Raw genomic sequence first — 25,000 nt, 5'->3', positions numbered from 1 at the left:
TCAGTTACTGACTTGCAAGGGTCCAAGTGGAACCCCCTCAAGGAACCCTGAGGGTCCCTCGACCCCACTTTGAGAACCACAGCTGTAGTCCATAATAGACTATGATAACTGGGGTAAGAAGACATGACCTCATTATGTAAATACACGTGAGACCTTTGAATACACCGTAAAATCCTCGGTGTTCATTGAATGCAGACAGAGATGGACAAATGGAACCAAATGGACCCCGTATAGGCATTGGTTACAAATGGATAAATGAGCACTGAGGATTGTACTGTATGTAGTGTGTACACACCCGAAAGAAAACATGATTAACCAACCAAAACCACAAATCGCGACTATACCGTATATGAACACATGAAACATGCCACACAGATAGAAATGACATATCATTGCTGTCAGGGTGGAAACCTCCTATGTCCAAAACAGATGAAGAATAGAACCTGTTCCAATGGATCCAACGTGGTCATTTTTTTGTCACAAGCTCTTGTTAATACTTTTCATTGGTTCAATATTTATAGAAACCTGCAGACACACTTAAACCACTTTCACTTTCACTTAAAACATGTATACAAAACATCAGATCTACAAGCTCACAACGCATCGGAATGTAGTATGACGAAGTAGGGCATTCATTTATGAAACATGAAAAGTTTAAATAATGGAGATACAAGGTTTCTGCCGGACAGCAACGATATACTCTGCAGTGCAGCTTAGCTGTGAAAATATGAACACTTTAAATGTAACTACAGCCCTGTACAAGATAAATAAATAAAGGTTATACAAAAAAAGAAACACTGTTCCAAATCTAGGTACTGTATGACAGTGTGCAAATGTGTAATAATCCCTTTTAAAGCTGCAATGGGGCAGCAAATTGTACAAAAATGAATGAATAGACTATGAATAGCCTTATTCATGCAGTTGTAAAATGCTGTTTTATTATATGCTCGAGGCGCTTTAAATTTTAAGGAGTGAATTACAATGAGAGACACCAGAGAAAATGCCTTGGCAGCAATGTTAGGAATCAACCAACAGTATGGAGTACAAAAGGCCTTATTTCATTGTGGATCTGTACGCATAAAATGTATTATATTTTTAATGGAAGTGAAATAAAAAGCAGAGGTGGGGTTTATTAAAGCTGTTTGAGAGATGTTCAAATATTAGCGCCAAAATGCCTGATTAAAACCTTACTCTACCTTAAACGCTTTCATGTAGTGCACCATTTGGTAGGGTACATTTGTGACCGAGTACAGTGCTTTGGGGCACATGGGGGCTTTATACAGATTATTAAAGTACAGAATCTAAGCTTTCAAATTAAAGTGTCATTCAATGAAATCGGAAAATATTTGAAGAAGGTATGCTCATTTGAAGCTTGTTAAGCCAGAATAGTCAAAGCAGAAAAAAAATTTCTTCTAAAGATTTCACGCTTTTAGGCCCCCTCAAAGCCTGATAATGGGCATTAATAGCTAATTAATTCAACCCCTAACCACTCCTCTATTCACACCCCCACTGTCACCTTTCAGTCAGTTGTCAACTCTATAGAAACTTGAAGCAAGACAATTAAAATATTGCCCACTGTTACAACACATCATTTTCCACAAAATACTACCATGTTTAGAAAATGTAATAGCCTATGAAACTTTTTAATTTCAAGGACCCTTAGTTTGGTATGCATTAGACCACGGACCCCCATAGCTCTGAGAGTGTATAAATATATAACCAAATGGACCGTGACGGGTGCATTTGGTTACCTTTATACACTCTCACAGTCTCACTCTCACAAATTTAAGGGTACATTTGGTTCTTTTGAGAACTGTGCTAGACTTCGCTATCTGGGGAGGTTGTTGCCTCAACAAGCACATCAGAAATGAAGTGGATCTAATGCCCAAACACATTTGTGCTGTTGCACCACCAGTCAGATGAGCAAGTCTGACTTATTTGTACAGAGGTTTGCACTTTATTTTGACTATGTTTAGTTTGTTGTATTTGTAAATGTATTTTTGATATATTATAACTTATAGATACAAAAAATGCAAAGACTTGTTTTTCCCATTGCCTTTTTCTTAGTGAGGACACGACGCGTTGTGGCTTGTAGTATTTATGGCACTGGACACCGTCATAGGACTAAATATAACAAGCTTTACAGTGAAGAGAGAGGATGTTGGTGGTGGGGCGACGGTTTGAACACCTGAACATTGAACATTCCCTGTGGAGCTCTAAGGGTAAAGCAAAGCACTGATGGTGTCAGCATTAGGGGTTGATTTCCAAGACACCTGTCGTACCCAGAAGTCTCCTCCAAGCAGCAGCCCGGCTCGCAACTGTCTCCCCAAAAATTACCACATTTCTCCCATCCTAGCATCCCTTCACTGGCCAAGCAATCTCTTTTAGAATTGATTTAAAATTCTTACTCATCATGTTCAAGACCAGGTCTGGTCTAGCTCTGTGTGAACTGCTCTCCTCCTATGAGCAAATCAAATCGGACTCCCTGAATCGTTGTCTTGTTTAAATCCCTTCTTAAAACACATTTCTACAACGTTGCTTTTAATGCTTAATCCTATCCTAATGATCCAAGTTGGTAAGGCATGCCCCACTCAGTTATGCAATACCTGCTGCACCCGTCTGTCATTCTGTCTGTGTACTTTTAAGTCAGGCATACCCAAATATGGAGTTTAGGCCAGTCTACATCATATTGATGACATCAGTGTTCTCCATACATGGAGATTTGTGGTTTTATCAATATTTTGGGGTACTCGCCGATGTGCACACCGAGTTTGAAGTCGTCTGTCCCATATATGGGCATAGCGGTCGGATGGGCGGTTCTGGAGAACCGGAACTCCATATGCCTATATATGGGCATATCGATCTGGTCAGCGATCCTGGACAGCCGCCTATATGACCGACTCGACGCCGGTTATGGCACTCCCTTGGGTCCTCAGCGACGCACGTCCCACGCGCCAAGTTTGAAGTTGGTTGGCCAAACGGTTCTTGTGATAACATGAACTACAGACGCACACACAGATGGACGGACAGATGGCCGGACAGAGATTTCATTTATAGTAGAATTATTATTAAATTCCCGGTGTTGCTCAATGGGTAGAGCAACGCACTAACATTGCAAGGGAGGAGAGAGGTAGAATGGGAGAAACTGAAAGGGGATTGAGAGAATTGTATGAATTTTGCATGTACAGTATGTTTTCTAAATGTATTCAAGTTGGACAAAAATAAACATGAAAACAGATTAGTAGTTTTTAGCCTGAAAATATCCTTTCATATAATTTTGACCTGCCTGTCAAACAAACGGTGATAACAACCGAAACACTCCCTGCAGCGTCTGCTAAAGCCTTCTTTGGTCATTTGCTGTTTTATTTTTTTTGTTCAGACCCAAGCAAGTTGAGCCAAGAGAGCCAGGATAATGGCCACAGAACAACAGGCAAACAACAACCGAACTATGTTTAGGTGAGGCTGTGGGATTCACTGGGGCTTATTTAAACGCACGCACGCACGCACGCACGCACGCACGCACGCACGCACGCACGCACGCACGCACGCACGCACGCACGCACGCACGCACGCACACACGCACACACACACACACACACACACACACACACACACACACACACACGGCAAATGTACCAGAAGATCAGAGAGTTTTTACAGAGCTGAGACACACTCACATATGTGTGAGCACGCGCATGTGTGCACCTACATACTAATGACATGCACCAGTGAAGCACAGAGGGAACAGGCCGACAGCCAACAGTACAGGTAGTTTTAGAGATAATTTCTAACACATTGGAGAGGCAGACAAAGAAACCAAGAGAAAGAAGAAAGAATAAGAAATAACCATTTGATCAATTCACTTTCTATGAATGAATATGGGAGTTTTAGAAACTAAGAAACTGGAAACTAAATTCAGAACAAAAAACACCCTGTCGCATGGTTAACACCGGTTAACCGTTCCTGGAATACACCATTCCAGTAATTTTGAACTTGATTGTGTACATATGTATGTTGCACTGGGGAGAATGATATTTTGCTCACATGTCCGCTGGGTGTGTATTATGAAAACTAGACCGGGCACCAGCCTACACAGAGACCACGCGAATCGGACTCGGGGACAATGTAAATCGGGAACGATAAAATTGAAACAAAGCCTTCTTTGGCTACTGCAAGTATCCATGGTATAAGCATCATAATGCAGAGGTATACTGACATAGGAAAATGACAGACTCATCTCCGCCTCATCTGTTATTGTTCCACATCAAAACGACACTATCGCTTACTTATCAAATACCCAGCCGTTATTTGCCCTGGGTGAGGGGGATGATCAAAGGATCAAAGGGTGATAACTGATATCAAGGGCTGACACGGCGGCTGCTGACCAATCCACCATGCACTCAACTGGAAGAGACTAGAGGGACATTCGTGGGCATACATCAAAGGTAGAGCTACAGAGTAAAATCCTCAGTGTTAAAGGATAGGCCTATATAGATAACATTTTTATGAAAAAGAATAAGAAAAAAATAGACACAGAGCTTTTAAAATAGTTTTGGATATACAATGACAGCAAAGTTATATTCAGAGCCCTTTTTGGTTTGCTTTGCATATTATACTCCACGCACTCACTTTAGCCACTGACTGGAAATACTAATATTTTATAATGTTTAGTTTTAAATAAACATTTTGTGAACATGTTGTTGTGACATATGGCTGTTGTCACCGCAGTAAAATAATTGACAGACAGACAGACAGACACATATTCACATAAAGTTAACTTTTAGTTGACTTTTTTAATCCCCGGCGAGAAATTTAATAATCATAGCCAGAGACAGATATATTAAATTACAGACGACAACAGGTACTGTATATAAACACAAATATATGTATATGTATATATTTAAAGATTATAGTCAAACATTACAGTATGCAAAGAGCACACTGAATAAATATTACATGAGGTTGGGTTGCAACAACCAAGGATTGATATTTCTGGGTCATTGCTGAATGCTGAGGAGGTTTGTGCACCCCTGGTTTAGAGGCATAAAAATAAAAAGAACTTGACATGTCGCTCCTTACATGAGCCACTTTTGATGCTGTTAGAAGGTCTGCAGTAAAACTATATCATCATTAACTTCATATTTCTGTTCTAGTTATATATATTTTTTAACTATCCATAGCCATTAATGTAGTGGTGCCAGTTAGTTTAATCCAACTTTGACAAGCCTGGTAAGATAATGTTCTAATTTAGGCTTTGGTAGCACATCATTTGTGCTGTAGTTGTTCTCGTATTGACAGAATGTCTATCTAATTAATACTACCTGGCTATTCAGTAGATACATAGAGTCCATGAAAAACCATGATCTAAATGAATACCTAAATGTTTAATAACAGACACCTGTTCAATGTGTCCCCCCTCAGAAAAAAAATAAAGAAAAGGATCAGTGAAAGCACGCTTTTCCTAGATCCAAGCATCATTTTCATCTTCCTGGTATTCAGGACAAGTTGGTTGCTACAGACCCAGCGATTATTATTTAGTAGGTCCATATCTTCTATTTGTGCTGCCTAAAGTCCAGCGGTATACAGTAGTCCAGCAGTAGGGTAGTGTTGGACTTTGTTAGTATGTGTGGAAAGTCATTTGAGAGGTGGACCGAGGCATCTGCCTTGTGGTACACCGCAATTTACAAGGTGTGAATTGGAAAACAGACCATTATAGTTACAGTCAGCAGGGGAAGGAGGGCAGTTAGCAAAGAAATGTTTGTTCTGATGACTGACAGCTGCTAGCATTGCCCATCCGCACTGGCTGTGTCGCTTTAATTCTGACTGATCTCGCTGCAGACGGAAATCAGAATATCAATCATGGCTGCCATGGTGGCTGCATTGATCAAATGCTATCTTGTCATTGTATGTGACTAAATAAGACTACGGGTATGTGATGAGCAAATCATTTTTGCCTTCTGTAACCAACCACAGGCCCAGCTGCATCCGGCCCTCGGTTGGATAACCTCAGTCAATGACGAACGCCTGCGTGATTATATATTGTATTACATTGGCATAAATTCCCTGAAGATGACTGACAGTTTTACAACCATTACTACATAATGAATAATACACCTGCCTTCTTCTGCATGGATTGTTCTGATATAACATCAATTGATCTTCAGGCGTATTCAGCCAGCATAAAATACAAACATGTATGTTGTATCTGTGTGTGTGTGTGTGTGTGTGTGTGTGTGTGTGTGTGTGTGTGTGTGTGTGCATGTGTGTGTGTGTGTGTGTGTGTGCGCGCGCGCATGTGTGTGTGCGCGTGTGCGTGCGTGCGTGTGTGCGTGCGTGATACAGGTAAATGTACCATCCTATGTATGTATGTACACAATATTTATACACACAATTATACTGTACAAAGATATGCACGGACACACACAGAAAATATTATGTATCTAAAGAGAGAGTACTGTATGATAGAGAGAGAACAAGAGAGAGAGAGAGAGAGAGAGAGAGAGAGAGAGAGAGAGATGGGAAGAGAGATACAGAGAGAGGATGAATGGAGAGAGAGAAAGTGACAGATCAGATGACAGAACAGGAAATAGTAGATCTCCTGGCGCACGCACGCACGCACATATGCCCACACACACACACACACACACACACACACACACACACACACACACACACACACACACACACACACACACACACACACACACACACACACACACACACACACACACACACACACACACACACACACACACACACACACACACACACAGTGATTGGCGGCTCCCTTAAGGACTGTATTGAATTATTCAGCACAGACAGACATACAGACATACGGTAGATGGACAGCCAGACAGACAGACAGACAGACAGACAGCCAGACAGACAGACAGACAGACAGACAGACAGACAGACAGACAGACAGACAGACAGACAGACAGACAGACAGACAGACAGACAGACAGACAGACAGACAGACAGACAATGAGTGGGCAAGAAAGGAAGAGGAAGGTGTTTTATAGAGATGATTTGTCAACAGATCCATGGGCGCCGGGTCTGCATGCCACCTCTGCACATTCTTTCCTGTTGCTTTCCAGCTCCTTAATAACCGCACAGTAAAATCCTCATTGATGATTTAACAGCCCGACCGATATATCACTGGCCGCTACATCGGCCATTAGTTGACTTTCTGGCAGGCTCTACAATTAACTCTGAGAGTGTACAAATGTAACCAAATGAAGGGTGTTGTACACTCTCTGAGTTATCTCTATAATCAAGTGATGAAGACAGATCCATCAGATTTTTCATATTCCATCCTGATTGGTAAATTCCAAACATTGCTGGCCCACAATAACCTACCTGACCTGGCGGAGACCTGTGCTCCGAGGAGCACTTTTTCTAGTTTGTCTTGTGTTATTGTCCTAGGGTACTGTATGTTACATGTGGCACCTTAACCAGGACGGATTCCTGCATGTCCTACATACTGGCAATGAAGTGTTTCTGAGTTCTGAGTTCCTGCTCTGACCCTTACATACACCCACACACACACACCCACCCACACACACATCAGACTGGGTGATTCAGCGTATTGGGACCTGAAGTCTGCCAGTGAGCTACTTTAGCTGATTATTAGACTGAATGGACAGCTAAACACACGCACGCACGCACGCACGCACGCACGCACGCACGCACGCACGCACGCACGCACGCACGCACACACGCACACACACACACACACACACACACACACACACACACACACACACACACACACACACACACACACACACACAGGAAGCCTTTTGATTGGATAAGGGCTCGGTCACACATTCGCTTCCATGCGCTTCAGGTGCATCAGGCGCTGGGAGAAAGGGGGCGGAGTGTCCAGTTGTTGACTGTGCTGACTGCTGAAGCGTGTTAGGTTGGGATGGGACGATATGAACATTTCATGTCACGATTATTGTGGCTAAAATAATTGCGATTAACAATATTATCACGATTATCAAAATGTGCTTAAACTCTTAAAGTGCCACTTTTGTTGTACCCCAGCATCCCTATCCTGGGGGGGAACATTAGCCAAAAATAGCAGATCTACAAGCTTGTAGACTCCTAATAGAAAGGCCTAACCAGGGACTGGGGTCGCAAATTAGCCTCGGCTATAAACCCCCTATACAATGCAACGGTTTCATGTTTTATAACTTGATACATTGTTTTTTGTATTGTCCCTGTCAAATAAACATAAGAAGAAGAAAAAAATAAGTTAAGTTAAGTTAAGCTTGTAGATCTGGTGCAGAGATTTGGTGCAGACTGAAAAAAGCAGTCCAAGTACAGAGCCAACTCATGTACAATGTAAATTTAACAATTTAACGATACATTTAAATCTTTGCAATATGATCATTAATTAGTGCAGTCCCGTGTTATGAGCTTGTAGATTGGCTATTTCCGGAGCGAGACACCCGCTTGCAACTAAAGTGTAACTCCGGCTTAACGGCTCTGCTTAGATTTTCACAGACGCCTACTTTGCCGGAAAACGGACACATACCGCATGTGTAAGTGCATGAGCAATGTGAAGCACAATCCCCATACAAGCATCTGTGCTCTGTTGACTTTCACTGGTTAAATAAAGATTGAAGAAGAAGTCACAGTTCCTATTTCAGTATTTAACTCACACTCTCCAGAGATCCTGTACAATGAGGGTTTATGTACTGTAGGGAACCTGAAGGGAGTTTAGCTCAAGGACACTTGACACACGGCCACTGGTGGACATCAGGAGGGTTGAACGTGGTGGAAAAAGTACTCAATTTTTTTACTTAAGTAAAAGTATCAATACTGCAATGTAGAAATACTACAGGTAAAAGTCCGGAATTCTAAGTTTACTTCAGTAAAAGTACAAAAGTATTGGCATCAAAATGTACTTTAAGTACCAAAAGTATCACTATGCATATCCTGTTTCACTTAGTTATCAATATGTCTAAAATGTATACAAATCTTTTGTAAATAGCAGATCTACAAGCTCACAACACGTCGTATCGAGCAAAATCTACAAAAAGTAACTAGTAACTAAAGTTTTCAAATAATTGTAGTGGAGTAAAACAATACAATACAATATTTGTCTCTGAGATCGAGATGTAATGGAGGAGTAGAAGTAAAAGTATAGAAAATTGTTTTTTTGTTGCTATTTTTTAATTGGAATCCTGAAAACATTACATTTTAATTTAATTTCAAATGCATTTAGTTATACTTATGTTAACTTTATGAACTTAAATAAAAATAGATTGGACCAAAAAAAGACAATAGAATTTTAATACTAGTCATAAGCTACTAATATAGACTTAAGTAATTAAAGCAGGTCATCTTTGCATGTTTGGAATTGTAACAGCTGAAATCAATAATATATCAGTGTTCCGATATTAACCTGCGGGCCACATTAAGTGAAGGTGGGGGCCGCATGTGGCCCCCGGGCCGCCAGTTGCCCATGTATGCATTAGAGGTTTCATGGAACAAACGTATACTAGTAAGCCCCTTATAGAGGGTTTGGTTCATGGAAAAACCTTGACTCCTGACTGTGGGCCCCCATGTCACTTCCATTAGTTATTGCCACTTTGTGGCTTTGTGACAGCCCTGTCCACAGTGACTTATGGGCGCTAAAGAACAATCAGCGTAAATTACTAATATTACAGTGTACCTTCCTAGAGTGTTCTTGTACAACAGAGAAGGTAATGAAACAAGAGTCAGGTAGAAAAGTTAATGGTCCTTTTTTTTCACACTGTCTTTTCCTGATGCCTTTCAAAACAAATGGGTTTCATTCCCTTGTAGTGTCAAAAGTTATGAAAATGTGTGCATATTCCTGGATATATCATACTGTGCTCAATATCCCATTCATTGTCAATGGGTCAAATAAACTGTAAAAACGTTTACACTTTCACAGTTAAATTAACACTCTGGACATTGCAATCAGTCACAAAAAGCTACTCAACCAGCCACTGAGTCACTCATAAAAGGGAAAACCTTGGGGTACATGTATTTTGTAGAATAACCAGACAATAAACCTGGAACAGGTCGATGACTTCAAGATTTCTGTCATTCCTCATAAGATGCTTACTTATGGGATATCATCGCTCTCAAGCGATGATATCCCATAAGTAAGCATCTTACTACGGAACTAAGAAATCTGGGGTTACCTACGTAACCCCAAGTTCCTCGGAATACACATTTCGAGGTTCCTCAAGTGGGCCACGCATACCGCACAGGTGTTGAAAAAGGCCCAACAACGGCTCTACTGCCTCAGGTGTCTGAAGAAATTCAGAGTGAGCTCCCCGCATCCTCAGAGCGTTCTACAGCAGCGCCATCGAGAGCGTCCTGACGAGTGGCACCACCGCCTGGTTTGGAAACTGTACCACAGCCAGTGGTGGAAAAAGCACTCAAATGTTTTACTTAAGTAGAAGTATCAATGCTGCAATGTAGAAGTAAAAGTCCGGAATTCAAAATTTACTTGAGTAAAAGTACAAAAGTATTGGTATCAAATGTACTTAAAAGTACCAAAGTGGGCTCTCTGCGTTGCAGGTGCCTGACAACACCTGCAGGTGGATCACGGACTTCCTGTCCAACAGGACTCAGCGGGTGAAGCTCGGGAAGTCCATCTCCGAGCTGATGACTATTAGCACCGGTTCCCCGCAGGGCTGTGTCCTGTCTCCCCTTCTGTTTTCCCTCTACACCAACTGCTGCACCTCCAGCCACCAGTCGGTCAAGCTCCTTAAGTTCGCGGACGATACCACCCTGGTAGGCCTCATCTCCAGGGGGGATGAATCTGCTTACAGGAGTGAGATCGACTTGGTGGTCTCCTGGTGCAGCCGGAATAACTTGGAGCTAAATGCTCTTAAGACGGTGGAGCTGATCGTGGACTTCAGGAGGAACCCGCCCCCTCCGTCTCCAATCATACTGGGAGGCACTCCAGTCGCCACAGTGGAGTCATGCCGCTTCCTTGGGGTGACAGTCTCTCGGGACCTGAAGTGGGGGCCCAACATCGACGCCCTCACTAAAAAAGCCCAGAAAAGACTGTTTTTCCTGAGGCAGCTCAGGAAACTCCACTTCCCAAGGTCCATGCTGGTGAACTTTTATACAGCCATCATCGAGTCCATTGTCACCTTCGCCATCATCATCTGGTTCCCCGCTGCAGCGGCCAAGGACAAGGCCAAGCTGCAGCGGGTGATACGCTCGGCGGAGAGGGTGATTGGCTGCCCTTTGCCCCCCCTGGAGGCCCTGTTTAAAAGTAGGGCTTTGGGGAGGGCCAGGAAGATCATGGCTGACCCCACACACCCAGGACATGGTCTCTTTGCCCCGCTCCCCTCAGGCAGGAGGTTGCGGTCACCAAAGACTGTGAAGGCACGACACTCACACAGCTTTTTCCCCACGGCCATCCGGCTACTGAATGCTGCTGGTCCCCCCCCCCCCCCCCCTGACCTTACCTGACCTCAGAGACTGTCCTAACTGAACACTTGATCTTTTTGGCACTTTTTGGCACTTCTCATATTTATTTGTATTTATTACTTGTTGTTGCACTATGATGTGGTTTGCACTGTCTTGTCCTGTCTTGCACCAGTCCTGTTGTAAACTGCGCTCCACTGCATCAAACCAAATTCCTAACATGTCTACATGTCATGGCAATAAAGTCTTCTGATTCTGATTCTGATTCAAAAGTAAAAGTACTAAAATGTTTGAAAATAGCAGATCTACAAACTCACTACGCGTGAGCTTGTAGATCGGCTATTTTCAAATAGCCTAGGTATAAAATAGGGCTAAAGTGGTTAATGCATGTTTTATAATGTAATAATTTATATCTGCAAAGTAACTACCGGTACCTAAAGTTTTCAAATCATTGTAGTGGAGTAAAAGTACAATATTTGCCTCTGCGATGCAGTGGAGTAAAAGTAAAAGTATAGGCAATTGGAAATACTCCAGTAAAGTAAAAGTACCTCAAAATTGTACTTAAGTACAGTACTTAATGTACTCGTAAATGTACAGTAAATGTACTTAGTTACTTTACACCACTGACCACAGTTGAGCGCAAAGCACTACAGTGAGTGGTGCGAACGGCGCAGCGCATCGTGGGTGGTGAGCTTCCCCCTCTCCAGGATATACAAAAGAGACAATGTGTGGCTAAGGCCGGAAGCATCATCAGGGACATTTACCACCCCAGCCATGGCCTGTTCAAGGAACATCGGGAGCAGCACCACCTGACTCTTGAACAGTTTTCACCCAGCAGCAATTAGACTGCTGAATAAGAGCTAAGCCTGTGGCCACTGTGCACTGAACTGAACTGTGTTTTGTAATGCACAGACTGATCTGATCTACGTTTTAATATGACTCTCATTTACAGATACATTCATGTCGCTTAAATTATTAAAGGTATCATGACATTCACTTTTACACCACATTCAAAGTCTTTATCCTGGTCCTTCAAAAGTGTACAAAAAGTTTTAAGTGAAAATTCCATTCCAGTGATCCATGGCAGGTGTTTTTCTCTCACATTTCTAAAGCCTTTTCAACTGCAATGAAAAAATAAATCTTTGCCTGCGGGTGTCGCTGGTGAGGGATTTTGCCTGTCAATCATCGCCTCTGCTCCGCCCCCCCCAAAGGAAAGGATAGGGGAGGGGAGGGGCGAGGAGGAGAGTGGGCGGGATTAATCGACTGTGACCTCACTGTCGAAGGGCCAAGCTCAGATTACTTTTCAGCCTAATTATTCAGAAAACCCCAGACCACAGAAAATCCACTGAATGTTCTAAGTTCAGGTTTTTTGGGTGTAATTGAGGTCATAAAACCCCAAATAAAACATTGAAAATAAAAAAAGTGAAAATGAATGTCATGATACCTTTAAGCACATTAGACACTTTTTCTTAAATGCACTTTACTGTATTTCTATTCTCTATCTTTTAACTGCATTAATGGGCCTGCACAATTAAGAATTTCACCCAAATTACTTGCAATTTGATGTGACAATAAAGTTTGATTCTGATTCTGATAAACAGACCAAGGATCAGACAGAGAGACACATGAGTTGCAGAAGAGAATGCTCTGATGGGATTCCAGGAAAGGGTACATTTCATTCTAGAGATAAGGTTCTCACTCACTACACCATCTCTGGACACAATCTCAGAATCAGAATTCTCAACTTAATTGTCACATCACAGTTTTGCAGGTGTAAAGAAGTGGGTGAAATGTGTTCTTGTGCAAGCTCCCATTATTTTCAGAAAAGAAAGCAGTCAATGGTGTTGCCGAGCTGTAGTCTACGAACAACATACTGTGCTTATAGGTACTTGTCCTTCAGTTTCTTGTCACCGGTTTCTTGTCTCTGTGTTTTGTTTGGGTTCGTCAGTACGTCTTTTGCACTTCAATACTGATAGGCACCTTGTAATTACAATTATCTGCAGGTGCTTATTCCCTCTGCTGCTATGTTTACTGTGTTTATACGAGTATAAGAGTACTGTGAGTGTCAGCTATACCTACTGTAGGCTACAGTAGACTCGGGGGAGTTCTGTGGCAATGGAGTCAGCACAACGTAGAACATCCATCCCTCTCACTTAAGAGAAAATTGGAGATGCCTTGCAGAAGGGAATACGATTGTGTCTGCCATGACTAACAGTGCCTATTCACTGGAATTCTCACATTTAATCACATGTTGAAAATCACATGTTGAAAATTAACTGCAACACGCTTGGCTCTCGATTGATATGTTGGACTTGATGTTATATGATAAGAGATTGTGTGTCACAGAGACTGCATATTTCCATATAAGTTGTTTTAACCCGGCACGCATCTGTGACATTTTTTTATTTCTTTGGCTATTCAAAAAAATAGCAGATATACAAGTAGATCTGCTATTTTTAGAAAAATGATGAAAATTTGTGCAATTCTTTGAATATATATATATATTTTTAAAGCTAACATTTGTAACTCAAATCTTTGCTTATGGGGGCGGTCCCTGGAACCGAAAAAGTGAGAGAGAACCACTGATATTATAGCAACATAAGTTTTTCAGAAAACTGTTCCCGTGAAGCAAAGATTTGAGTTACAAATGTTTGAAAAAAATATATATATATATACTATATTCAAAGATTTGCACAAACTTTCACGATTTTCAAACAAAATTGCAGATCTACAAGCTTGTAGCGTGGCACTCGGTGCTGCGCAATGAGCTTGTAGATCTGCAATTTTTTTAATAGCCAAAGAAATCTGAAAATGATACAGATGCTTTCCCCAGTCTTAACACATTGACCGCCAGAGGTTAATCTCATAATGTACTCACCAGTGCCAACGTTTTATTGTTGTTTTTAGTTTTTTTCACGTCGCCATAGACCTCGTTAAAATCCTTAAGATTGAGCTGTGCACTGTTTGTATACATCGCGGAGATCTCCCTGCGTCTACCAGTGAAAACCACGTGTCAAACGGAGCCGCCATGTTGTAGTTAGAACGGTTTATGTTAAACAGTGATCAGCGAGGAGAAAAACTACAATCGAAGAAAATGGTGTTTTAGCGTGCGCTTTAGAATGGAGGCCGACGGGATCGGCAAAACGTGATCCTGAATAATTCCGTTTCCGGTGGTGTTACAATGAAATGTGCCGTATAGAAAATTGAAAAAAGTTTAATTTTTTTCGAAAAAAAGGAAAAAGCACCACAGCCCGTAGGCTACGGGATCGGCGCTTTACGGTTGGATTTATCGGCCCGTAGGCTACGGGCCTGGCGGTGGTAGTGTTAATGGGTTAAATGAAAAGCACCGTTTGAGTTATGTCCCGATAGAGACAGAATCGTAACTCATATCCCCCCAAGTCAACATGTGCTGTCAAGGGCACCCCCTTCCAGTCAAAAGTTTGACGTTTGGTCAAATCCGTCCCAAGAAGTCACCCGTTTGCCGTCTTGGGAGTGAGAATACGTTGTCTTACAATCCACCTTTCATAGCATTTCCAAGCATTATCTTATTCTGTGTCCTTCCACAACTGTTGGTCGCCATTAAGATCAAAAACTGCAACGGGCGTCAGAGTACCCAAAAGACAGAAACACAATCAATTGTTCCCCATTTCTAATTATTCATGTTTTGACACATTGACACTGAAACATAAGGGCCCGATTCACTAAGCTGTTTTTGCCCATATTTTGTATGTATAGGTATTTACGAGATGTGTAATTGATTTATCTTTTTTTGTCCGTGAATTTTGACGCAGGTCCGCTCAAACTCACATCTGCTCGGAGGCAGACTTACATGGGACCAAAGCCTGCGTATGTCATTAGAATGACTTATTCTTCATGCAAAATCAATTACAATAGTGCCAAACCTCAAATAAAATATGTATGTACCCAACATTTGTCAACACATTTATCACAAGAACAAGAACACAAGAAAGAAACCATATGTCAAAGGATCTTTGTATGCAAATTATAGACATGATGCAAAATTGCTAATTCAACCGATTTTTTTTCTTCTTTTCAGTCGACACATTTAGAGCTGAAATCTAGCTGTGTCCATTACTCCATTTCCAATTCCGAAGTAGGAGTCGGACAGTGGAGGGTTCGTCCAAAGACAGATTCCCCTCAGTAATCAATAAAGCTCTGATAAAAAATAGCGGATTTTGGCGGATTCCAGAATCATCTTTTTACCTCGGCTAAGGTGAGTGAGCGATTGTTCAGTAGACAGATTCCAAGTTTTATTAGCCTTTGATCGTGAAGTTCAACTTTGTAAACTAACTTCTTATTTTCATTACACGTGAGAGTTAGCTATTTACTTTATTAACGTTCGCTTGCGCTGATCTACAAGTTGTCAAGTGGGTGCGTTCCGCCGTGTTGTATGCTTGTAGATTTGTCCATTTTGAGGAGTGGTGACGTCATAGGACGTGAACACGCCTCTGACTGTCAGACAAAAATGAGGAACACTTGAGATACACACATAGGGATTTACACACACGTTCGTGAATCGCACGTCAGTTTGTGCATAGAGAAAATACACCGTCCTTTAGTCACCTTACTTACATGTTATTTACGATCAGCTTGGTGAATCGGGCCCTATGTCTCCCCATTATGATGTAAAAAAATGAAATACACTCACATAGTTTGCACCAAACTAAACATCAATATTGGCTCAGGAGATCAAGCGGTCGCTCTGGGAACCATCTGTCTATCGTTTGATTCCCAGCTCTTCCTAGCATTATGTCCTTGAGCAAGGCACTGAAATCCTAACTGTTCACAAGGAGCAGGTCAGTGCCTTGCATGGATGCCTCTGGTGTGCGTGTGTGTGTCTGCGTGTGTGTGCGTGTGTGTGTGTGTGTGTGTGTGTGTGTGTGTGTGTAAAATAAAGATCATTGGCCAAGGGAGTTATTAGGCTTCTGGGCTTCAGGCAGTGCTACTCTGCTACAGTCTTGTTTCGCACGCACGCATGCACGCACACACACACACACACACCTACATCTACTCTCTCACATGCACACACAAAGATAACCGCGGTGTGTACTCTATTGGTTTGATTACCACAGATGACTGGGGTCATGTGGTCTATTGACATTTAACACCACTACCCTAACCAACTTTACAATGTAGCTAGAGGCCCATATCCTACATGGTAAAATCCCAGTGTTGATTTTACTCCAACAAGTGTACAAATGAAACCAAATTGGTCCCTTGACATGCACTCACAATACATACAGACTACCCGTGACACCATGGGTTCACATCCGACTCTCAACCCGTATTGGGTTGAGAGTCACACACAATCAAAGAATTGATTTAAAAATACTGCTGTTGGTCTATAAAGCTTTGAATGATTTAGGGCCAAAATGCATTTCTGATCATGTGCAATATCATGAACCATCCAGATCTCTCAGGTCATCTGGGAAAGGTCTGCTTCCTGTCCCTAAAACCAAAACGTGGGGAAGCAGCATTTAGTTTTTATACACCACATATCTGGAACAAACCACCAGAGAATTGCAGGTCCCATTTCACAAGTTTTGATAAAATGTATACAGATCCTTTGAAAATACCAGATCTACAAGCTCACAACACATCGCTTTGGGACGTGTTTTGAGCTTGTAGGCTATTTTCAAATCGCCAAAGTATATATATAGGTCTGAAGTGGTTTTGTAATAATAATCAAAATCTACAAAGTAACCAGTAACTAAAGTTTTCAAATAAATATAGTGCAGTAAAAGTACAATATTTGCCTTTGAGATGTAGTGGAGTAGAAGTAGAAGTACTGAAAATTTGAAATACTCCAGTAAAGTAATAATACCTCAAAAGTACTGTACTTACAGTACTTGAGTACATGTACTTAGTTACTTTACATCACTGTGGATAACATGTCCAGAGCGCTTCTTACGAGCAGAGCTCACAGCATTTTCTTGATAAGCGCTCTGTGAATGACGCTGGCGACGAACCTACCATAATGTCATCTCCCTCTCTCTACCCTGTCAGGCTCTCCATTCATTGAATTCATTTATAGTGAAAGAGCGTGTGTCCATGTGTCTATTTATTGGAATGAAGATTTTAACCACTTAAACCCCATATGGGTAACCGGAGTCCCTCAGGGCTCAATACTAGTGTCTTTTCTGTTTTCTGTTATTGTGGGGAAAGCTTTCGCTGAAAATAACAAACCGATCGGCTATTTTCAGCGAAAACTTTCCCCACAACACCGATGCTGGGATTTAAGTGGTTAAAGGAGTCTATGTGCAAGAATGTGCAAGAAGAACGTGGCCTGCCTTATACTGAGTTCTCTAAGCTTGAGAGTTTTTGTGATTTAGTGTGAGTGTAAATTTGGCCACAGAGGGATGCCAACTGAAAACAGCTTTTTCCATGTAGTGTCAACCACTTAAACCCCATATGGTTGAGCGGAGTCCCTCAGGGCTCTATACTAGTGTATTTTCTGTTTTCTGTTACTGTGGGGAAAGCTTTCGCTGAAAATAGACGACATGTCGCTCATTGTGAGCTTGTCGATCTGCTATTTTAAGCGAAAGCTTTCCCCACAATACGGATGCTGGTGTTTAAGTGGTTAAATACTGCTCAGTCAAGTGATAAATGAATGAATGAATGAACACATACAAAACATTGTAGCCTCAATCCTGGCAGAGGGATACTGCTGGAGGAAAATCTAATTTTGGAGGGATTTTGCTTTACCGTGCTTAGAGTATATGGGTGAATGTGGCTTTTTAGGAATTCAAATTGAGCAGTCTGTTCAAACTGGAATCGATATCTAATGAACTACAGACCCTGGTGAATATCTTTCTAGGAGAATCAATGTTCTACAATTGATTCTGCTCATTATATCTATGCCATCTTAAAGAAGTGACTGCTATTCTCACAAAATGCACAACACAAAACTGTAAAATACTAATTACTTATTTTTGAATGCAGCAGCTGTGGGGACACGGTGTACTGATGCTTTTCATTCTGTGTAATCAGGCACTAATCAGTGACACCAGGTGAATGTAATTAATGAGCTGGTAGAAATGAAAACTAGCAGCAGCACTCTGGTTTTCCAGGAACAGAGGTTATTATCACCTACATTGTTATGGGTGTTCTGTTAATAAAGCATATTGATTGACACAATTCTATGTTGACAATTAATGATTATGAGTAATCATAGACTGGGGGACCCTCCATGAAGAATGCACTGAGATGTTGAATGATTTGATCAGCCCCCCCCCCTTGCCCGGCAGACAGACAGACAGACAGACAGACAGACATTGCATACAACATTTTGAACTCAAAGCCTTTCACTAGACTGGGATGAGACTGATATGGGTGGCTTGACTCTTCTAGCCTGGCATCTACAGTATAGTCTCTCTGAGCAACTTGATTGCTAAATAGTTGCAATTAGTGATCCATAGAGTAGAGTGGTGTGTAGCCCATCATGCTGCCTGGTCCTGCTGCTTTAGCCCAATGCATTCCCTTATCTTAAAATCTCTACCACAGAAGTGAAATTACGGCAATAATTTTGGGGCACACATGCACAGATACACTGTACACGCAGGCACAAGCGTACATACACGCACGCACGCACACATCTTGGAAGCAGAGGTAGCAATAAAAACAGAAGGGGCACTATTACAACACGCACAAGCCCACAAACACTTGAACACAGAATGAAAGAAACACACATGCATGCACACCCCTCATCCTCCACAACATGCGAGACTAGAGCGGTCCTACCTCCAGACTTGGCCCAACTGCAGGACGTGCAGCGCGGTCTGAAACACCCACATGCACACGATACAGCACCTCCGGGGGCTACCGAGTGTACCGACCGTCCCCGGCACCGCAGGCCGGGCCGAAGACGCACAGACCGGGGTAACGCTCCCCACCGCCGCCGCCGATCCACCGCCGCCGCGCCGCTGTTCGCTGTCCTTGGTGCTGAAGCTGCAGTCGCCTGCCGCCGCCGCGCCCGTTCCGCAGCCTCCGTCTCCGCGGCTGAAATCCGAGTAGTCGTAGACGAACCACCTGAAACTCAACACCTGCACGACCGCGGAGGGCACGGCGACGAAGACGAGCGTCAGGGCGAACCACCAATAGTCTCCTCTCAGGTAGTAGTCGGCGGCCAGCCACAGGTCGGTGGCGCCGTCGGAGAAGAAGACGAGCAGCGCGCAGAGCACCCAGCAGCAGTCCAGCAGGGTGTAGGGTCTCCCCGCGGTGCTGCAGCAGCGGCGGGGCCGGGCGGCGGCGGAGGTGGGGTTCCCTGCCCCGGAGAGGCTCCTTCTGGAGAGGCTCCTTCTGCTGGGCGGGTTGTCATCATCCACAGACACCGCGGCTCCGTCCGATTTAGCGGCCATGTTGGTTAGTGTAGGGAGAGGAAAAAAGGGAGAAAGAGAAAGAGGTGGGGAAAGGGGAGAGAGGGGTGTTGTGTGTGTGTGTGTGTGTGTGTGTGTGTGTGTGAGAGAGAGAGAGAGAGAGAGAGAGAGAGAGGAGGGGGCTCCGGTGTGTGTGTGTGTGTGTGTGTGTGTGTGTGTGTGTGTGTGTGTGTGTGTGTGTAGGAGCGTATGGAGCGTGATAGGAACGGAACGAGAGAGGGGGGGGGAGAGAGAGAGAGGGAGAGAGAGACATTACATCATAACTAGCCTCATCATCTGCCAATTAATTCGAGCCATCCTTATGAATCGCGGTTTGAAGCTGAGCCATTGTCTACCTGGGATTTCGAAGGACAGTGTGTTTGAAGCCTGAGACAACACAGCGGTGCCTGTATTTTAAAGGCTTTTGTTTCCATTACAATTCTTCTGTCTCTGTGCTTCTATGTGCACGCATGAAACTAACCGCGTCAACATCGATTACACTACTGTGGATTTCGCTGAACTCGTTTAAAATGCTTCCTCTTGCTGAATTGCCTAACCTATACGCTATGTCGTAGCCTTCTGTTCATTTTCAGAATCAGGTTTATTTTGCATGCAGATACACTGACACCACAAAAAAGACCCAAACCAAGTTACAAAAAAAAACATTTTTTTTTTGTTGGGCCACTTGTCGAAAGGGCCTCCATGGAACACAGTGATTGGGCCTAATGGGAAACTTTGTGAGGCAGTGCAGATGCAGATCAGTGGCCTCCAAAGCTGGTCCTGCAGCTCCACTGTTTTTTTTAGCCATGTGGTTGCATTATGAAACAAGTCTCTACTTTTACTTAGATGCTTTGAGACAGGGAGGTGAATGCAATGAACTTAAAACAGGACTACCAGTGATGTAGATGTATTTCACCGAGCATGGATTAAAAACATTCAGTGTGTAACATTCATGGGTTTGGAAACAATGTGTCATGAATAAAGTAGGCTATAGTTCATCTAGAAGGTCTCCACCAGGTCAGGTAGGTTATTGCGGCCTCCTGGTAGGCTATTCGATTTTTAAGTCTGACGTCATTTTGTAGTCCGACGTCACGTCCGGGTCCAAAAGACACCAGCGCCGTCCATTCTTCATTCTAAACAAACATGTCAGAACCCGTAAATCTTTTTTTACAATAACCTTTTTCAGAAATGAACCATTGAGGGTTAATAAGGGTCTTAATGCTAACATCATAGACAGTAAAAAAGTAGGCTAATACATATATTTATATTTATATTTATTTATTATTATAATCAACATTATACATTATAATATTTTTTTTTTTTAATGTATTTATATATATACATTTATACATAAAATAACGATATCCTCTTCTCTTTGTCGTTGCCAGGAAAGCGGTAGAATGACACTTTAGTCTCAGATCTGTTAAAACAGCGAGGGACACAGCACTGCGCATATTGGGAAAATACACACTTGGACCCGGAAGTTATTCTGGCGGGGCGCAACGTCACGGCTTAACAACCGGATAATAGGCCAATGTGAAAAAGGTGCCATTTCTTCCTCGGCTGTTCACGGCAATCGGACGTTGCGTTCATGATTTGAGGCATTTTGTGTGTTTTGCAAAAATCGGCATGCTGGTGGCTAAAAGGCCAATGTGAAAAGGGTGGCATTTCTTCCTCGGCCTAGTTGGAATTTTGCACGCAATCGCACACTGCTTTCATGATTTGAGGCATTTTGTTCAAAACACACCGATCCTGCAAACCATCCAGTTACGATGGAATATGAAAAAAATTTGCGTGATGTTTGGACAAAATCTGAAGGAGTAATATAAAAAAATGTGTTTTACAAACGTCGGCCTCCTGGTGGCATTGATGTGAGGCGGATACGAAAAATGCAGGGCAGAGGTTTTTACTTGGCCTCTAGGGAGTGTGTGTGCAAGTTTCGCTGCAATCGGGCCAACGGTGCCGGAGACTAGCTGCTCGCAGACGGACACACACACACACACACACGGACGGACAGACGGACGGACAGACAGGGTGCAAAACATAGTCTCAGCCACGCCTTCCTTCGTTCTGGCGGAGACAATAGACCGCCGAAGTCTGACGTCATTTACACATCCTTTGTTTGTCTACCTGGTTCGCAGTTTTTCACCCCCGTTCTGAATCCCATAGACGTATTTAATATAGCGTCAAATAAGAACTGTGTTCCAAAAATAAACAAATGACCGCGGCGGGTTGACTCTTATGGATATGAAGCATCAACTGACGGTGAGAAAACGCTAATGTTACTTCCGCCGAATTAGTTACATTTTCGCCAGAAACAGACTGTATCAAATATAAGTGACTGACTATCATAAACGATACAGAACCTCCTCCCTGACAATAACGCCGACACGCTGTGTTTATTTTTGGACCACAATTCTTATATGAGACGATTCTAAGATGACCCAATGTTATTCTCCATAGAGAAATTACTTCCGCAAACCTGGGGATGAACGAGTGACGTCAGGACTTCGGTGCTCTATAACACATATCCCATTAGGGAAATGGTTTAAGACTGGGTGTGCAATAAAGCACAATGACAGAAAGGTCAAGGGGTAAAACAATCAAATCTGGTCAGATATCCAAATGTTATCCTGAAAAAGCAACTTGCCAGCTGAAATTAAAGAAAATACATTATTGCATCTGAGATGCCAAAGTAGAGCCCACATTCTAACTGCATGGTAAAGAGCAACTTTATTTGAAAAATAATCTGCAACAGATTGTCTTCAGATTTGTTTAAACATGCACACCTGTTCAGTCCTTTTTAAGCACTAGTCCCCCATTGTGTACCTCCCTCCCCCACTGTGTGCCACACTCAAAATCACAGCAGGTGAGCCTCATCACCCTTGAGGAACTTGGTGTTTGAGGACAGAATATACAATATGAAAAATACACAAAACAATTTAAAACCATAAAAAAAAACAGTTTGTACCTAAATAATGGCCAATCTAGGTCTGTTGGTTTTCACCTGACATTTCCATTAGACCTTCCAGATTCGTCAGTGAAACACACCTACATTTCTCTTATAAATGGACCGAACACTTCCCAGAGTCACCAGCTTCAATACAGTTATTATTATTTGTATGCTGGGATACATGCAAAGCATGTGTGCTCTTTCATTTTGTGTTCACTGTTACACATACCTACTGTGCGAGCTGCCCAGTACAAACACCTACTGTTGGCTACTGTGAGCTGCCCAGTACAATCTATTGTCTGGTTATTTTGACCCCTTTTCCACCAAAAGAACTTTGTTCTAGAACTGGTTCCGTTCTAGATTCTTGGAACCTTGGTGCTTTCACGGAAACGGCTGTAATTGGCGGCAGGAGTCCCCAGTTGCCCCAGGTTCAATTCCAGGCCTGGCCTGAAATGTGTCGAATATGACCGGTCGAAGTGTCCATTTCACGGGGGAAATTCAATCGGCTGTTTCCCTTTTGTTTTCTTTTTTAAATGACAATTTTTCGCTTGCTTTTGCCATTGTTTATATCGCATGTGCATCTTCCAACCTGTAGAATAGTGACACGCCCACTTTGGTTCCAGTTCAGTGCAAGAAAAAAGTATTTTTTCATTCCAGTTCCGAACCCACTTTTAGGGTTCTGAACCAATTCATTTTCAGTGGAAACACTCTGAACTGGTTCAAAATTAGGCGGGAAAAAATAGTGGAACTGGTTCAACTCCGGTGGAAAAGGGGCCTTTGTGGGGTCCAGGGACCCTCAGGGTTCCTTGAGGGGGTTCCATAAGGACCCTTACAGGTCTGTAACTCTGGGTCTATACCAATGGAAACAAATACCCTTACGGGTCCATTTGGTTCCATCTGTATACTCTCAGAGTTATGGGAGTCCTTGAAATGAAAACGTTTGAGAACCAATGGTCTACGTGGCCACCGAGCGTCTCCATTGGAGAGCAGTTTGGAGAGCTTGGCTCAAGGACACCTCAATAGTAATGCTGTTGAGGTGAGCTTGTAGATCTGACATTTTCACTGAATGTTTACCCCATAGGGATGCTAGGTTTCATGTGGTTAGCTACCGCTGCACTCCAGCTGTGTGTGACCAAGCTTTAACAAACATATTTATTTTGATATAACAAGGTAGCCTTGCATAAAACTGACAAGATGTAGAGCTACTGGTGTGTTTACTACAGTGGACATACTAATTGAAAAGAGACCATAAACTCAGAGTAGAATAGGCTATAAAACTGGTTGGAGAATTATGGCTCTTCACTTCATTGCCCTCAATGAACTAATCAGTGGTTGTTTTTCCACTGTGAGGGCAGGCCCAGCTCTGAAGAACCAACTCAAAATAACTGTTAAACAACATCACAGAGAGCCATTTCTCTACCCAAAACAACCTTTAATGATCTAAATAACAATTGCTTTGAAACAAGATGCAAGAATTACATTAAGCTAATGCTTTTATCCAGAGCAACTTGGATAACATTATTGAGTTGCCCTGGCTGGCTTGATTTTGGCCTTATAGTAAACCAGATTAACGAGTTAGCCCCTGGTTAGAGTGGTTTGACTCTGAAATGTAAACAAGTAGGACAATTATTCATTTGACTAGCACTGTTTGGCCTGCTAATGGAAACAAGCTTAATTAGTAAACCTTGGTCACTGAGACAGTTGTCAGTTCAACCTCTTGGCTGCCATTCCCATGGCAATCACAACTGCGATCTCCCCACCTTCCACTGGAATCAGAGAACACATCTATTCAAGAAAAGAAAAAAATCTCTTTTACCTGCATGAGTGAGTGACACTCCCCCTTGATTGTTGAAAAGCAACTCAAATCACTGTAATCCTCTGTTCCTATAATTAGTTTCCCTTTCAATACCCTTAATATGGCAGTGGTTCTCAAACTGTGGGTTGCCAAATTATTTCCCCAAATTGGGCTTAATGTGCAACATGTTGCTTAATGTGCAACATTGTTTTCTCACTCAACAGTAAACAAACCAACAGTGTATACAGGGTATTTGCACATTTCTAAAGTGACAATTTAAGGACCTTTAAGACCTTTCTAATATCTCTATAATTAAAAATATAAAAATAAGATAATTACTGCATCAAAAGTAATCAACAAACTGTACTTTAAAAAATTGTCAAACATTGGCCAAATTGTCAAATATTACCTAAGAAAGAGGCAAAAATTGTGAAAATAGACGATCATCGTAGA

General features: G+C 42.4%; 1 protein-coding gene across 1 annotated transcript in view; it reads right to left on the bottom strand.

The window, feature by feature from the left end:
• xkr7b (XK, Kell blood group complex subunit-related family, member 7b) overlaps nucleotides 1-19,802 on the bottom strand; it is a gene marked incomplete at both ends in the record, with an annotated part of 46,160 nt that extends 26,358 nt beyond the window's left edge. The window contains one exon of the mRNA XM_080444298.1: nucleotides 19,186-19,802. Coding sequence (XP_080300424.1) covers nucleotides 19,186-19,802 — 617 coding nt within the window. The remainder of the gene's footprint in view (nucleotides 1-19,185) is intronic.
• Nucleotides 19,803-25,000: the final 5,198 nt, after the last annotated feature.

The sequence above is a fragment of the Gymnoscopelus braueri genome, assembly GCF_963280865.1.
Source record: "Gymnoscopelus braueri genome assembly, chromosome: 12".
Taxonomy (NCBI): Eukaryota; Metazoa; Chordata; class Actinopteri; order Myctophiformes; family Myctophidae; genus Gymnoscopelus; species Gymnoscopelus braueri.
Note: the sequence above shows the minus strand (reverse complement) of the source record. Positions and strands in the feature narration are given on the sequence as shown.